This window comes from Triticum urartu, chromosome 5 (assembly GCF_003073215.2).
Source record: "Triticum urartu cultivar G1812 chromosome 5, Tu2.1, whole genome shotgun sequence".
In the NCBI taxonomy this organism is placed as follows: domain Eukaryota; kingdom Viridiplantae; phylum Streptophyta; class Magnoliopsida; order Poales; family Poaceae; genus Triticum; species Triticum urartu.
This window is the reverse complement of record NC_053026.1, coordinates 392,584,973-392,601,787: the sequence shown is the minus strand read 5'-3', so window position 1 is coordinate 392,601,787 and position 16,815 is coordinate 392,584,973. Positions and strand designations below refer to the sequence as shown.

At 41.8% G+C, this 16,815-nt stretch overlaps 1 protein-coding gene across 1 annotated transcript; it reads left to right on the top strand.

Moving 5' to 3' along the window:
* The first annotated feature begins 11,873 nt into the window (after positions 1-11,873).
* Positions 11,874-16,479, top strand: LOC125509234 (enhanced ethylene response protein 5-like). The gene is made up of 12 exons (XM_048674157.1): positions 11,874-12,270; positions 12,361-12,454; positions 12,533-12,622; positions 13,410-13,475; positions 13,651-13,740; positions 13,844-13,900; positions 14,025-14,086; positions 14,171-14,258; positions 15,607-15,683; positions 15,852-15,926; positions 16,006-16,111; positions 16,209-16,479. The coding sequence occupies exons 1-12, from the start codon at positions 11,972-11,974 to the stop codon at positions 16,332-16,334; spliced, it is 1,230 nt and encodes a 409-aa protein (XP_048530114.1). The 5' UTR covers positions 11,874-11,971; the 3' UTR covers positions 16,335-16,479.
* The last annotated feature ends 336 nt before the right edge of the window (positions 16,480-16,815 follow it).

Sequence of the window (16,815 nt, the reverse complement as noted above, 5' to 3'; positions counted from 1 at the left end):
AATAGTGGGTTCATTAATATTTAAAGTTTTGACTTCTTCAATCCCACTTTTAACAATTTTAGCATCAAGATCTAAAGACTCCGAATTTTTGGAACGTCTTCTAGGTAAAAGTGGATCATATTAAGTCCCATCATTATCAAGATTCATATTGCAAAACAAAGATTTAATAGGGGACACATCAATAAATTTTAGATCTTCATCTTTATTATCATGGAAACTAGAAGAACACGCTTTTATAAAGCAATCTTTCTTAGCACACATCCTAGCGGTTCTTTCTTTGCACTCATCAATGGAAATTATCATAGCTTTGAGAGACTCATTGATATCATGCTTAGGAGGAATAGATCTAAGTTTCAAAGAATCAACATCAAGAGAAATTCTATCAACGTTCCTAGCCAACTCATCAATCTTAAGCAATTTTTCTTCAATCAAAGCATTGAAATTCTTTTGCGAGGTAATAAATTCTTTTAATATTAGATTCAAAATCAGAGGGTATCTTATTAAAATTTCCATAAGAATTGTTGTAGGAATTACCATAATTATTAGAGGAATTACTAGGGTACAACCTAGGATTAAAGTTTCCTCTATACGCGTTGTTACCAAAATTATTCCTACCAACAAAATTCACATCCAAAGATTCATTATTATTCTCAATAAAAGTAGACAAAGGCATATCATTGGGATCAGAAGAAACACTTTTATTAGCAAATAATTTCATAAGTTCATCCATCTTACCACTCAAAACATTAATTTCTTCTATCGCATGCACTTTCTTATTAGTAGATCTTTCAGTGTGCCATTGAGAATAATTAACCATAATATTATCTAGGAGTTTAGTAGCTTCTCCTAAAGTGATTTCCATAAAAGTGCCTCCCTCGGCCGAATCTAGAAGATTTCTAGAAGCAAAATTCAATCCAGCATAATTTTTTTGTATAATCATCCACAAATTCAAACCATGTGTAGGGCAATTACGTATCATTAATTTCATCCTCTCCCAAGCTTGTGCAACATGTTCATGATCAAGTTGCTTAAAATTCATAATATCGTTTATAAGAGAGATGATCTTAGCGGGAGGAAAATACTTAGAGATAAAAGCATCTTTGCACTTATTCCACGAATCAATACTATTTTTAGGCAAAGACGAAAACCAAGCTTTAGCACAATCTCTAAGCGAAAAAGGAAATAACTTCAATTTAATAATATCATTGTCCACATCTTTATTATTTTGCATGTCACACACATCAACAAAGTTGTTTAGATGGGTAGCGGCATCTTCACTAGGAAGGCCGGAAAATGGATCTTTCATGACAAGATTCAGCAAAGCAGCATTTATTTCAAAAGATCCAGCATCGGTAAGAGGAGCAATCGGAGTGCTAATAAAATCATTGTTGTTGGTATTGGTAAAGTCACACAATTTGGTATTATCTTGAGCCATCGTGACAAGCAAGCAATCCGACACACAAGCAAACAAGAAACGGGCAAAAAGAGGCGAATAGAGAAAGAGAGGGAGGATGGAGAGAGAGAGAGGGCGAATAAAACGGCAAGGGTGAAGTGGGGGGAGAGGAAAACGAGAGGCAAATGGCAAATAATGTAATGCAGGAGATAAGGGTTTGTGATGGGTACTTGGTATGTTGACTTTTGCGTAGACTCCCCGGCAACGGTGCCAGAAATCCTTCTTGCTACCTCTTGAGCACTGCGTTGGTTTTCCCTTGAAGAGGAAAGGGTGATGCAGCAGAGCAGCGTCAGTATTTCCCTCAGTTTTTGAGAACCAAGGTATCAATCCAGTAGGAGGCCACGCACGAGTCCCTCGCACCTACACAAACAAATAAACTCCTCGCAACCAACGCGATAAAGGGGTTGTCAATCCCTTCGCGGTCACCTACGAGAGTGAGATCTGATAGATATGATAAGATAATATTTTTGGTATTTTTATGATAAAGAGAAATAAAGATGCAAGTAAAATAAATGGCAAAGGAAATAACTAAGTATTGGAAGATTAATATGATGGAAAATGGACCCAGGGGCCATAGGTTTCACTAGAGGCTTCTCTCGAGAGCATAAGTATTACGATGGGTGAACAAATTACTGTTGAGCAATTGACAAAATTGAGCATAGTTATGAGAATATCTAGGTATGGTCATGTATACAGGCATCACGTTCGAGACAAGTAGACCGACTCCTGCCTGCATCTACTACTATTACTCCACACATCGACCGCTATCCAGCATGCATCTAGAGTATTAAGTTCAAGAGAACAGAGTAACGCTTTAAGCAAGATGACATGGTGTAGAGGGATAAACTCATGCAATATGATATAAACCCCATCTTGTTATCCTCGATGGCAACAATACAATACGTGCCTTGCTGCCCCTACTGTCACTGGGAAAGGACACCGCAAGATTGAACCCAAAGCTAAGCACTTCTCCCATTGCAAGAAAGGTCAATCTAGTAGGCCAAACCAAACTGATAATTCGAAGAGACTTGCAAAGATAACCAATCATAAATAAAAGAATTCAGAGAAGATTCAAATATTGTTCATAGATAAACTTGATCATAAACCCAAAATTCATCGATCTCAACAAACACACTGCAAAAGAAGATTATATCGAATAGATCTCCACAAGAGAGGGGGAGAACTTTGTATTGAGATCCAAAAAGAGAGAAGAAGCCATCTAGCTAATAAATATGGACCCATAGGTCTGAAGTAAACTACTCACACTTCATTAGAGAGGCTATGGTGTTGATGTAGAAGCCCTCCGTGATCGATACCCCCTCCGGCGGAGCTCCGGAAAAGGCCCCAAGATGGGATCTCGTGGAGACAGAAAGTTACAGCGGTGGAATTAGGGTTTTGGCTCCGTATCTGGTAGTTTGGGGGTACGTAGGTATATATAGGAGGAAGGAGTACGTCGGTGGAGCAACGTGGGCCCACGAGGGTGGGGCGCGCCTGGGGGGTAGGCGCGCCCCCTACCTCGTGCCTTCCTGGTTGATTGCTTGACGTAGGGTCCAAGTCCTCTGGATCATGTTCGTTCGGAAAATCACGTTCCCGAAGGTTTCATTCCGTTTGGACTCCGTTTGATATTCTTTTTCTACAGAACTTTGAAATAGGCAAAAACATCAATTCTGGGCTGGGCCTCCGGTTAATAGGTTAGTCCCAAAAATAATATAAAAGTGTATAATAAAGCCCAATAATGTCCAAAACAGGATATAATATAGCATGGAACAATAAGAAATTATAGATACGTTGGAGACGTATCAGAAGTTTCCTTGGCAGAATAGCTCCACCGGAGCCCTAGATTGGTTCTGCCCAAGTTCCGCCTCGATATGGTGCGCTTCGTCCCGAAAGCTTCCTCTTTATTTTTTCCAAGTAAAGACCCTTCATATACCAAAAGATGGGCACCGGGGGCCTGCCAGGTGGGCGGCAAGGTAGGGGGTGCGCCCCACCCTTGTGGTTGCCTGGTGGGTCCCCCCTAGTGCTTTCTTCACCCAATATTTTTTATATATTCCAAAATAATTCTCCATGAAGTTTCAGGACTTCACCCAATAGGTCTATCAGATTTGCTCCTTTTCTAGTCTAGAATTCCAGCTGCTGGCATTCTTCCTCTTTTGTGTAAACCTTGTGAAATAAGAGAGAAAAGGCATAAGTATTGTGTCATAATGTGTAATAACAACCCATAATGCAATAACTATTAAAAGCATGATGCAAAATGGATGTATCAAGGGACTCCTCCCCCCTTGGACGCACCCCCTCCTTGGAGGAGGGGCTAGGGTTGCGCCCCTTGTCGGTGTCAAAACCGGCGGATCTCATGTAGGGGGTCCCGAACTATGCGTATAGGGTCGATGGTAACAGGAGACAGGGGACACGATGTTTACCCAGGTTCGGGCCCTCTCTACGGAGGTAACACCCTACTTCCTTCTTGATTGATCTTGATGAAGATGAGTATTACAAGAGTTGATCTACCACAAGATCGTAATGGCTAAAACCCTACAAGTCTAGCCTATATGATTATGATTGTTTCTACGGACTAAACCCTCCGGTTCATATAGGCAGCGGGGGGGACTAGGGTTATACAAAGTCGATTACATAGAAAGGAATCATCATATCCAGGCGCCAAGCTTGCCTTCCACGCCAAGGAGAGTCTCATCCGTACACAGGAGAGAGTCTTCGGTCTTGTACCTTCACAGCCCACTAGTCCGGCCCATGCCAGCAGGCTGGACGCCCGATGACCCCTTAATCCAAGACTCCCTCACCCTCCCTGCTCTTACCCCTATATATAGTGGAGGAAGAGGAGGGGAGTCACGGCCAAAAACCCTGGCGCAGCCCCTCCCCCTTCCTACCACCATACCTCGTCCTGTCGCGGCTTGGCGAAGCCCTGCCGAAGCACCACCACCAACATATCCACCATGTCGTTGTGCTAGTTGAGGTCCCATCTATTTCTTCCCCTTCTCTCGATGGATCAAGGAGGAGGAGACGTCACCGAGCCGCACGTGTGCTAAACTCGGAGGTGTCTTTCGTTCGGTGCTAGATCGGTTTGGATCATGAAGAGTACGACTATATCAACCGCGTTATATATGCTTCCGCTTTTGGTCTACAAGGGTATGTAGACACACTCCCCTCTCATTGCTTTGCATCTCCTAGATTGGTTCTTGGGTGTTTCATAGGATTTTTTTATTTTCATGCTTTGTTCCCCATCAGTATGATGTCAAGTTTCGGACATAGTTATATGATTTACTATTCTATGTTGTAGTGTTGGCACGAAGAATCATATAGGGTTATATAATGAATATCGTGCCTTACTGTCAACATGAATAATAGTCAACTCAGATAGTGTTTGATTATGTTTCTCCTAAAGCTAGCTGATCAACATCTGAATGACTCTGACTGCTGCATACAAGTCCAACTATAAGGATCTAAAACACCATGTGGAATTCCGAAAGGTTTTTTCCTATACCGCGAGACCCTATTTGGAACATGATAATTTCGTGAATCAGCAACTACACTATTTCCTTTGAATTTCAGCAACTACATTGTTTCAAGTGAAATTCAGCGACGACTACATTATTTCCTATCATCCAGGCCTAGAAAGGGTGTGATTTTTTCCAGTATACTTCAGATTTGCAGGGAGCACTTAAACACATACATCGACGAAGCAAAGAACTTGATTACAAGGTACAATCATGACTACCAATGCCTAGCTATTTTTCGAACTTGACTAACACAAAGGGTGTAATATGTAGGTTCAGGGAGCCCTATGATTTCTTGACCAAAGAAATCTTTCATGCTAGATTTTCTTTCATGATAACAATAAGCCTAGGAGCATCCCTGTCCATGGAACAATATTGGAGTGATAGAGTGCAACGGTCTTGCATTTCTCAATGCCCCTAGCTTTATTTTCATTGTTCTTATAATTCAGTGTGGTATTTAGAGATTCTAAATCCTTGTGCGATGATGTTGTGTATTTTGCAATTCAGTATAATCTTTTGTTAGACTGAATGTGATCGTAATAATTCATTTTCCAATCGTTGGTTTATATGCTTGTGGAATTTCTGGTGTGAAGAAGCACAGCTTATTTTATGCATGGATGCATTGGTTTATGTTACCAGACCGATTTGTTCTTAGAATATGGAGTTGATTATGATGAATGACGTGCTCCACTGGGAAAATGTGTTTGGTGTTTTTTTTGCCAATTTTATTAAAATATCTTTCTATCTATGTGGTTTTCGCATATGTTCTGTAATATTAGTCTAGACGTGTATCTGCACGAGCATGCTTACTAGTAGAGACTAAGTTCCATGACCTGGATATTAAGGTTACTAAGGTGAAAACCATAGTAGAGAGTTTGAAGAAGGAAGTGGATGATGCAAGGTTGCATTCGACCAGTGATGATGAGCACCAGGGCACAGGTCTTCCTATGACCACTCAGTTTCAGACAATGCCCAGGTCAGCGGCAGTGCCAACCACCGACACCAGAGCCACAGTCTCAGCTCCCGCTGCTGCACCTTCAGTTGCTCCTACAGTCCCTCCAACCGTTTCTAGTCCACCTGCCCAGCAGACAAGAGCCGAGATCTTTGCAAACACACTTCTCACTACTCCAACAACGTCTATGCACACTAGAGTTACAAGTCAAAAGACTTCTTCACCAGGAGCTGCCGGAGATTGATCCGAGAGCGATGCTTAGCTCTATACTCTTTTGAACTTTTTGGTACTTGTTTCCAAAGGGGAGAATTAGTATAGATCATCAGGGCTTCAAGAGAGAGTGCTTTGCTTTTGCTTGTTTGATTTTCGTTGAGTTTTTGCTACTTTGTGCTACTTTTGTTTGATGCTTGTATGAGACTATGCTACTTTGTTGCTTGATCATATCGTACTTTGATGATATGCATGTTTACCTATCTATCTCAATGCTTCTTATATGATTATTCACTTGTATGCTTGGTGACGAGTGCTTGTTATATTTCATTCATGTCATTTTGAGTGCTCCACCAAGATGTATGTGACATGGAAGAGTGGCCCATGATCCTAATCGATTGTGCATTTGAATTCAAACGCAATTTTTTAATAATGCACAAATTTAGGGGGAGCTCTTGCTTATCACATACTCTCTCCTTCCCAAAATGTAAGGCGCGATTGACTTGGCATGATCTTTGATGCATGACTTTGACCACTAATATATATCAAAGTACATGGATTAAACATGTATAAATGGCATCATCATATTTGTCTAGCAAAACAATTTTATTTTATATGTCTATATAAATATTTTATAGACACATAATACGTGGAAATCATAGTCAAAGTTGTGGAACGAAGACCAGAAAAGTCAATCAGCGCCTTATATTTTGGGAAGGAGGGGAGTACTTCTCAGCGATGATGTCATTCATTGATTATATCATTTGTAGAAGCTTTGATCTATATGTTGTCATCAGTTACCAAAAAGGGGGAGATTGAAAGTGCAGCTAATCCCCAGGTGGTTATGGTAAATTATAACAACACATATGTCATTGAACTAATGCCTATTCAAGATAGATTTTTAGGAAAGTTCAATGTTGGCATGGCAAGGACATGAGAATGTGGACCCCTTAAAATGCTAATGACATAGATTGGCAAAGCTTCAAGACTCTACATATTTGGTCAAGTGATCCAAGATCACATTGAGTCCATAGGAAAGTCAATATTAATAAATGGGGATGAGGTTTTGATCATGACTCAATTGCTCAAAGTGCTTGAAGATATTGCTCCAAAACCCTCAACCACATTCTCCAAATCATATTTGTCCAACTCCAAACCCTAAAAGTCCAACTCGGTCCTGCAGAATTCTTCCCATCCGGACCTACCGAGTTGATCCTAGATAGTGCCAAAGTCAGACCCTAGATTTTTTGGTTGTACCGAGATGACGATCGGTCCCACCGATTTGCACTGACCAAGTTTCTGTAACCCAATTAGTTCATTTTGGAATTATTGAGTTGAACCGATCAGAATTATCGAAACGAAGTCTCGCTTAGGTCATCGCATATCGGTCCGTCCGAGATTCTTTGTCCAGTCCCACCAAAATGCCCAACGTTCAAATCTTTTACATAGGTCGGTCTGATGGTAGCTAGAACTACGTCGGTATTTCCTCGGAGAGGGAGGGATGATGTAGCACATCGATGGTAGAGTATTTCCCTCAGTTATGAAACCAAGGTACCGAACTAGTAGGAGAACCAAGCAACACAACATAAATAGCACCTGCACACAAATAACAACACCTCGCAACCTGACGTGTTAAAGGGGTTATCAATCCCTTCCAGGGTACGGCGCCTCAAGATAGGCAAACAGACGTGAGGTAAATTGTAGTAGATTGATAGATCGAACGCCAAATAAAATAAAGTGCAACAAAGTATTTTTTTGTATTTTTGGTTTAATAGATCTGAATAAAAATGCAAAGGAAAAGTAGATCTCAAGGCAAATATATGAGAAAGAAGACCCGGGGCCCGTAGGTTTCACTAGTGGCTTCTCTCGAGAAAAATAGCAAATGGTGGGTAAACAAATTACTGTTGGGCAATTGATAGAACTTCAAATAATCATGACGATATCCAGGCAATGATCATTACATAGGCATCACGTCCAAGATTAGTAGACCGACTCCTGCCTGCATCTACTACTATTACTCCACACATCGACCGCTATCTAGCATGCATCTAGTGTATTAAGTTCATGGAAAACGGAGTAATGCAATAAGAACGATGACATGATGTAGACCAGATCCGTTTATCTGTATGGCGGTAGATATAGATCTCCTCCTTTTATCCTTAGTAGCAACAATACATACATGTCGGTTCACCTTTTGTCATTGGGATCAAGCACCGTAAGATCGAACCCACTACCGGGCACCTCTTCCCATTGCAAGATAAATAGATCAAGTTGGCCAAACAAAACCCAATATCGGAGAAGAAATATGAGGCTATAAGAGATCATGCATATAAGAGATCAAAGAAACTCAAATAACTTTCATGGATATAAAAAGATATGAATGATCATAAACTCAAAGTTCATCAGATCCCAACAAACACACCGCAAAAAGGTTACATCATATGGATCTCCAAGAGACCATTGTATTGAGAATCAGCGAGAGAGAGAGAGAGAGAGAGAGAGAGAAATCCATCTAGCTACTAACTACGGACCCGAAGGTCTACAAAGAACTACTCACGCATCATCGGAGAGGCACCAATGGAGGTGGTGAACCCCTCCGTGATGGTGTCTAGATTGGGTCTGGTGGTTCTGGACTCTGCGGCGGCTGGATGAATATTTTGACGCCTCCCCTAGGGTTTCTGGAATATTTGGGTATTTATAGAGCAAAGAGGCGGTCCGGGGGGCACCCAAGGTGGGCACAATCCACCAGGGCGCTCCTGGACCTCCTAGCGTGCCCTGGTGGGTTGTGCCCCCCTCGGGGCACCCCCCAGGTGCAACCAGGACCCATTACCTTCCTTCTGACCCATAAAAAATCATCGTGAAGTTTCGTGGCATTTGGACTCCATTAGATATTGATTTTCTCCGATGTAAAAACATGGAAAAAACAGCAACTGGCACTATGTCAATAGGTTAGTACCAAAAAATGATATAAAATGAATACAAAATGATTATAAAACATCCAAGATTGATAATAAAACAGCATAGAACAATCAAAAATTCTAGATACGTTGGAGACGTATCACAGTCTCATCGAGATTTTGGTTCGGTGTCACTGAGTTGAGTCAAAAGATGGTAAAGGTTGGATTTTGGGTGAAGACTATTTATACCCCCTCCACCCCACCTACTCTAAGGGAGAGCCATCAGAACGAACTACACTTCCACCATTCATTTTTCTGAGAGAGAACCATCTACTTATGTGTTGAAATCAAGGCATTCCAATCCAACCTTTTGAACCTTGATTTCTAGCCTCCTCAAGTTGCTTTCCACTCTAATCCTTCTCCTACCCAAGCCAAATCTGTGATAGAGTGATTGAGTGTTGATGAGACTATCTTTTGAAGCACAAGAGCAAGGAGTTCATCATCAACAACACCATATATTACCTTTTGAAGAGTGGTGTCTCCTAGATTGGTCAGGTGTTACCTGAGAGCCTTTAAGATCTTGTGGAGTTGAGCCAAGGAGTTTGTAAGGGCAAGGAGGTCGCCTACTTCGTGAAGATCTACCCCAAGTGAGGTTAGTCCTTCGTGTGACGTAAGCCGTGGTGGAATAGACAAGTTTACTTCTTCGTGGACCCTTCGTGGGTGGAGCCCTCCATGGTCTGGCGCCTCCTTGGGTTGAAGTCCCCATCAACATGGACGTATAACACCACCCATCGGAAGCACACCCAAAATCACCTTGTCTTCATTGCGTTTGATATCTCCGATTCCTCCTTTACGTTCATATGCAAAGTCATTACTTTTCGCTGCACAACTCTTAGACTTGCATGTGTAGGGTCTTGCTTGACTTGGTAGAATTGCTAAAACTTGTCTATAACTAAAATTGGGAAAATGATAAGTTTTTATTTGGCCAAGTAGTCTAATCATCCCCCCTCTAGACATACTTTCGATCCTACACTTAGCAACTACTCCTTTTTCTGCTTCTTCCTCCATTTGATTGCCCTTTACAAATTTCTGCTCCTCTCCCATTTGTTTTATTGGAATTGAAACCAGCAAGTTCCCTAAGGTTCAGTTCCTTTCCCCAAGCTACAACTTCGGATGTCTGTGTGATTGTTGGCCCCGCCTCCTGTATTGATGTGGAGTTCTCCAAGACAGTCGACTTGTCGCGAGGACTCATTGTTGTTTCCTTTTCCTTTAGAACAACAAGTTGATTATCTGCAAAATTCAGTTTTTTGGCTCCCACAGAGCCAGCTTATTCTTCCTTGGTTATTTTTAGGGGGCTTGTAACTTCCTTTTCATCCCCTTCCCTTAATCTTTCTCCATCAGCTCTATCCATCACATGATTCCTCCAGGTTGGTCCATCGCTACCGTGTTTGCTGCCTCCACTACCCATACCCTTGCTTCTCCAAAACCCCCCGGTCGCTCAAATCTCTATTCATTCCTTCACTTGAGCTGCCCTTGTAGATCATAGTTTTCAGCCATGGCCCAAAATGTCTAGCTCCTTCTCTTCTTGATCTTGTTGGGCAAGCCTTCTTTGTATGTCCGATGATACCACAGTTATAACAAAAGTCAGGTAAGTATTCATATTCAAAGGAAATAATCTTCTCTTTTTCCTTCCTCTTCCCTTCTATTTCATCCTCTTCGCCACCCATCACCTCTTCATTGGGCAACTCCCGCTCTTCCTCATCGTCACCAGTGATCAAAATTCTAAATCTCATTAAGGGAGTTGTAATATCGGTACGCACTTTAATCCTCGTAAAAGCCCCCATTGCTTCTTCATTGTCATCTAAATCCACATTAAGGACCTCCCCAATTCGATCTCCTACCAAATCCCCTGTTTCTTTACTCATCATCCCCATAGGAATTCCATAGGCTCTTACCCAAATCAGGATGGTTTTAAATTCATACTCGTCTATAGTCTTATTTGGTTCGTAATCCTCCATCACTATCAGATCTTTATTGAAGGTACAAGGTCCATCTTCCAAAGCTTTTTTCTTCACTGCCTTATCATGGATATTAGAGAGGAACCTCTTTCTGCCAAGATCTTTGCACCGAATTTCTGAGAACGGGCACCAGACATTGCCGAGTGTTCTTCCTAAATATTCAGCTTTTGCCTGCCTATATGAGAGGATCTTACCCACTGCTTGGTGCTTGCTCGCCTTTAAGGCACATGCTTGCTTCTTCCCGATCCTGATTTCGTTCTTCTCAGCTTCCGACAGCGGCATGTCGTTCAACTTACCCTCTACTTTCTCCAGTACCGGGGTTCTTCCTCCGCTCATAGCGGCGACCGCTGTCAGGGATTCGTCCCCGCTATCTCCACCTACCTCCCCCGCCTCCCTACAAGAACTAACACATCACGAAACTCCCACGCCACAGATCCTGCTTTCAGGTTCTCCCGCACAACTTGAGAGAGCACTAGGATGGCCAGAGGAGAGAAGGATTGCGCTGCGCCGCTACCAGATTGAGGAATCATGCACTCTTTTGTGGATTTGAAACTCTCGGATTCAAAAAAAAAAAGATTGCCGACCAAGGGTGCTGGACTCACCACGAAGTCGCCAGAAGTGACACGAAAACGTCATGTGTGGACATACTCTTTTGGGCACCCACCCTCCGAGTTGTTTTACCTCGTCGGATAGGGGCGGAGATGGCAGCAATGAGCAAACCAAGCGAAACCTTACTCTGATTTTATCAGTTAATCTCAACCATCGATTTCTCGCACTGGACGGCGAGGATTGGCGATCGTCACGAGCTTGCATAAACCAGAACTACCCCCATCAGATCGAACTCATACTGGTTTCTTCCACCGTCGGTGACCTCCAAGCGACCAAGCCCAAACCCCAACACCCGCGCGGCTCCCGCCGCCGCCGCACCGGAGATGGCGGCGTACCTGAGCATGGGCGAGGCGCACCGCCGCATCGCCGACTACCTCTCCCGCTTGGACGACGCTATCTCTCAGTCCGACGGCGCCGACCTCGCGTCTCTCCTCGCCATCTCCTCGGCGCCCGCCTCCACCCCGCTCTCCGACGCGCTCGCCGCTTTTCCGGATTTTCCCCGCCTCGCCTCCGACCGCTTCCCCCACCTCTCCGACTTCCTCCCCCCGCTCCTCCGCGCCATCCACTCCCACTCCCTCCGCCGCTTCGGGGACGCTTACTCCTCCTTCGAGAAGGCTGCTAGGTGCGTGCTGCCTTCCTCTCTGCACTCCTTCCGAACAAATTGGATAAACGCATTCGGATTTTAGAGGATTTGATGTGGTGTTGGTTGCAGCGCGTTCCTGCAGGAGTTCCGGAACTGGGAGACTCCTTGGGCGATGGAGGCGATGCACATGGTGGCGCTTGAGATCAGGCTGCTAGCTGAGAAGGTGAGCTGGTTGGTTGGTTGGTTTGGGTTTACCTGAGGTTTTGGGGCTCATGTCTGCTTGCTTATTGTCTTGGTGTAGGCAGACAGGGAGCTTGTGATGAGCGGGAAGAACCCAGACAAGCTGCAGGCTGCTGGGTCCTTCCTGATGAAGGTTTTTGGGGCACTTGCGGTATGGAATTCTGAAAGCTTTGTTTGATGTGCATTCTTGGATGGTAAAAAGAACTAGCAAGAGTCTGATCGAATTGAATGAAATTGCTTGTGATGAGCTTGCGCAATGCCGGTGCCTCAGAAGGTGCTTAGCAAAAGTGATCATTTTTTCCTTGTCACAAAGGGCAGACAAGGTTCTTACTTTGTAGCACCTATGCTTGATTAGGCACCAGTGCTTACCATGTGCTTAAGAATATAGTTGGCTCTTGTCGGTAGATAATGCGAGCATCTAAGCACCTATGTAGAGGAAATTGCATTGGAGTAGTCATAGCTTACTTGGTGTTTAATGTTGTGGTTCTGCCTAAGGCTTCAAGCGTGACATGTTGAAACATTCTGTACTGTACATTCCCTCTTGGTTGGAAACGGCCTATGTTGCCAGAAGAGGAGAAGCTGATGCATTTACATCAACCTAGAGGGTGGTGTTTTTGCATAGAAACTGCTCTAAAGTTACTGTTTATACAGTTTGGTCGCTCTTGTCAATATTGGTGCATTATCGCCTCACTCCCGCCATGGCCTCTAATTCTTGCCTCCGCCGCTTATCATCTGTCAAATTTATGCATACAATGAATTCTCTTCTGATAGCTATTTTTCGTGTATATGCTAGAATTGTTGGAGAGGTGATGTGACTCTTCCAACCAAACATGCATCAATTATACTTCTTTGATGCATCTTGTCGCTTTCTTTTTTAAAATGGTTATATTCTAAAGATTCTGACTCTTGGTTATTGGTGAATCTCCAACCTTATACAGGTTAAAGGACCTAAGCGCGTTGGGGCACTGTATGTTACCTGCCAGCTGTTTAAAATTTATTTCAGGGTAGGTTATTCACTGTAATGTTTTTGTCTAATCTGTAACTTCAGTACTCGTATTAATAAGCACAGACAGTGTCTAGATAGCATGCCAAATGTAGCTAAAGTGTAGTATGCACTGGAATCCCAATATACGTGATTTAAGATACAACAGGCTAACACTTGATGCTCAAATTATGCAGCTTGGTACTGTTAACCTTTGCCGTAGTGTCATAAGGAGTATCGAAACAGCTAGGAATTTTGATTTTGAAGATTTTCCAGTGAAAGATAAGGTAAGATAGTAAAAGTTGTGGTCTCTCTTCTCTATCAATACAAAGCATTATATTAACATGCATGTTGATCCAATAATAATCTTGATTATTCATGACGGCACAGGTCACTTATATGTATTATACAGGTCGCTTGGAGGTGTTTAATGAGAATTTTCTTGTTGTAAGTTCTCTCTCACTCTCTCTCCTTGTGTGTGAACATTTTTTGTATATTCTGCTATGGCAAGTTATTTTGACCTATGAAACGGTGAGGCTGCTAATATTTTTTTTATTCTGGTTTGAATCAGGCTGATCAGAAACTAACTTATGCTTTGATGCATTGTAATCCTCAAAGCGAATCAAATTTGAGGTATTTGTATTACTGGGTGTTTTGTAGCTTGTGATGTATGGGGTACACATTTGTTGGAACTACTAATGGTATGTTTTTTTCTAGGAAAATTTTGAAGTTCCTAATCCCTGTAAAGCTGTCAATTGGTGTATTGCCAAGGAGGACCCTCCTGGAGAAGTACAATCTGCTTGAGGTATATATCATTGTACTCCTGTTTACTAATGTGAAGGAGATTGTGAAATGCAATATATGTACTCCCTCCGTCCGGAATTACTTGTCGCTCAAATGGATGTATCTAGCACAAAAATACATCTAGATACATCCATTTGAGTGACAAGTAATTCCGGACGGAGGAAGTAGTTTATTTAGTACTCCCTCCGTCCCAAAATTCTTGTCTTAGATTCTTCTAGATACAGATGTATCTAATACTAAAACATGACTTGATACATCCGTATTTAGACAAATCTAAGATAAGAATTTTCGGACGGAGGGAGTACCACCATTTCCGATTGCAAAAACATTTATCTTGGTTGTTCACAAATATTCCCATGAACATAATTTGTTTCTTTTGTTATGATTACACTTAGTACTCCATATGTGAACAATTAGGGTAGAACACTAGGCCATAGGCTCTGATGCTGATGCAACGTCAATGCGTTAACCTTCAGTTTTCAAGAAGCAAGATCTACTAACATTTGGGTGTGACTGGAAAATTATAGACGATAAAGGGGAATACTGTAGCAGCAATTTGAGTGCATTTGGATACTCTACTGGTATAAGTACATTTCGTTAACATGAAGTCTCATGAGTACATGAACGTCCTATGTTTAACTTACCAATTCTTCGAGATGATTAACAAGTTAATCTAGGTGTGTCAACTTTTTAGTATTATCTCTTACCCTAGGGTCTATATGGGATTAGATAAGACAAAAGGTTGGGAAATCTACAGTAGATATAAGATTTGTGAACCTTTTGAGAACCATGATTAACTTTATCAGAACCTTATCAACATTTACGCTAAAAATAATCTAATTGGCATTCTCAGGTCCTTGTCCCCTGAGAACAATGATTGGTGACAGATTATGATAAGTATGCTTGGCCTAGTGATCATTCATCAAATGATAAGGCTTAGTCCATTATATGAATTACTTCCGTAATCGTGAGTTGAGGTTTTAAATGATGACCAACCTCTGAGAAAACAAGCAAAAGTACTAAGAGCCCAATTTTGCTTTTATTGCCGTGTGACATTACTATAAGCTGATTGCTTGTCTTAAATATATACTCTTGTTTTCCATACCCTGGCTAATTTAAATTTCTCGTTGTAGTTTGTAGGCTGTATCTTGGGTAAGTGATGGATTCGTATTGTATCTTCTACTGTATTACTTTTGTGAAATATACTGTTGCCTTGAATTATTTATTCTGTTTCATAAAGATGTTCTTTTAATGTGGATGTTATATTCCTTCACTGTGGTGTGACTTTACTACTTGGAGATTTCCTGTAACCATTTTGATTTGTACAAGTTGGTAATTTAACCTTTCAGTATGCAGATATTGTGACCTCACTTAGGAGAGGGGATCTCAGGCTCCTTAAGCAAGCCCTTGATAGACATGAAGACCAGTAAGTTCACATATTTGTGTGCTGAAAAAGTTTTGACCCTCCGCTATCACTGATTGCTTCCTTCTTTTTTGTATGGGGACATTGATTGCTTCCTTCTTTTTTGTATTGGGACATGATTGCTTCCTTCTTTTTTGTATGGGGACACTGATTGCTTATTTCTGTTTGAAGGTTACTAAAATGTGGTGTCTACCTTGTGTTGGAGAAACTTGAACTCCAGGTCTACCGAAGATTAGTGAAGAAAATGTGAGTGTGATCTTGAAGGTGTCCTTGTCACACTGTTACAGAATAAACCAATCCCTTTTCGCTTTGCTTTCTTCTGCAGCCATATCATACAGAGGGAGAAGGAACCATCGAAGGCGCATCAAATCAAGCTAGATGTCTTGGTAAAGACTCTCCAATGGCTTGGAATCACCATGGATGTGGATGAGGTACTTGGAGAGTCCAACATATTGTTTTTTCTAACTGACAGTATCTTGATTTGCTATGATAATAATGTAACCTGATTTCCTCCCTTGCTGCTATCAGGTGGAATGCATCATGGCGTGCCTGATATACAAGAATCTCATAAAAGGATACTTTGCCCACAAAAGCAAAGTTCTTGTCCTTAGCAAACAAGACCCCTTCCCAAAGTTGAACGGAAAACCCGTTTAGTTCGTAGCGATATCTCATAAGCTTGTACACCTAATGAAAGTTTCTCTTATCTTTGATGTACGGAACATGACAGGTTTATGTAAAATTACCGCGGCTCTGATTGTAACAACATTTGTATTCTAGCTGCAATGTTTGTAAACATTTATGGTTGGTAGCCTCCACTTAAACAGTGGTTTTCATAGGTTCAGTGAGGTACAATATTGTATTCTGGATAAACTAAATTTGCAGACTGCAATTAAGGCCATAGTAAAAAACCAAACTGCAAACCTAACTGGTGAGGCTGTCGGTTCAGATTTTTACTTGTCAGACCGCTAGTTCATCGGTTCATTTGGGACAAAAAGCCAAAATATTTAAGATAAACTTTTAACATTTTCACCTCACATCAAATGAATACGCATAATATAGGACTAGAACTTATTCAAGAGTAAACATAATTGATAGATCCAATAGCAACAATATAAGAGTTGCCATCATCACACTC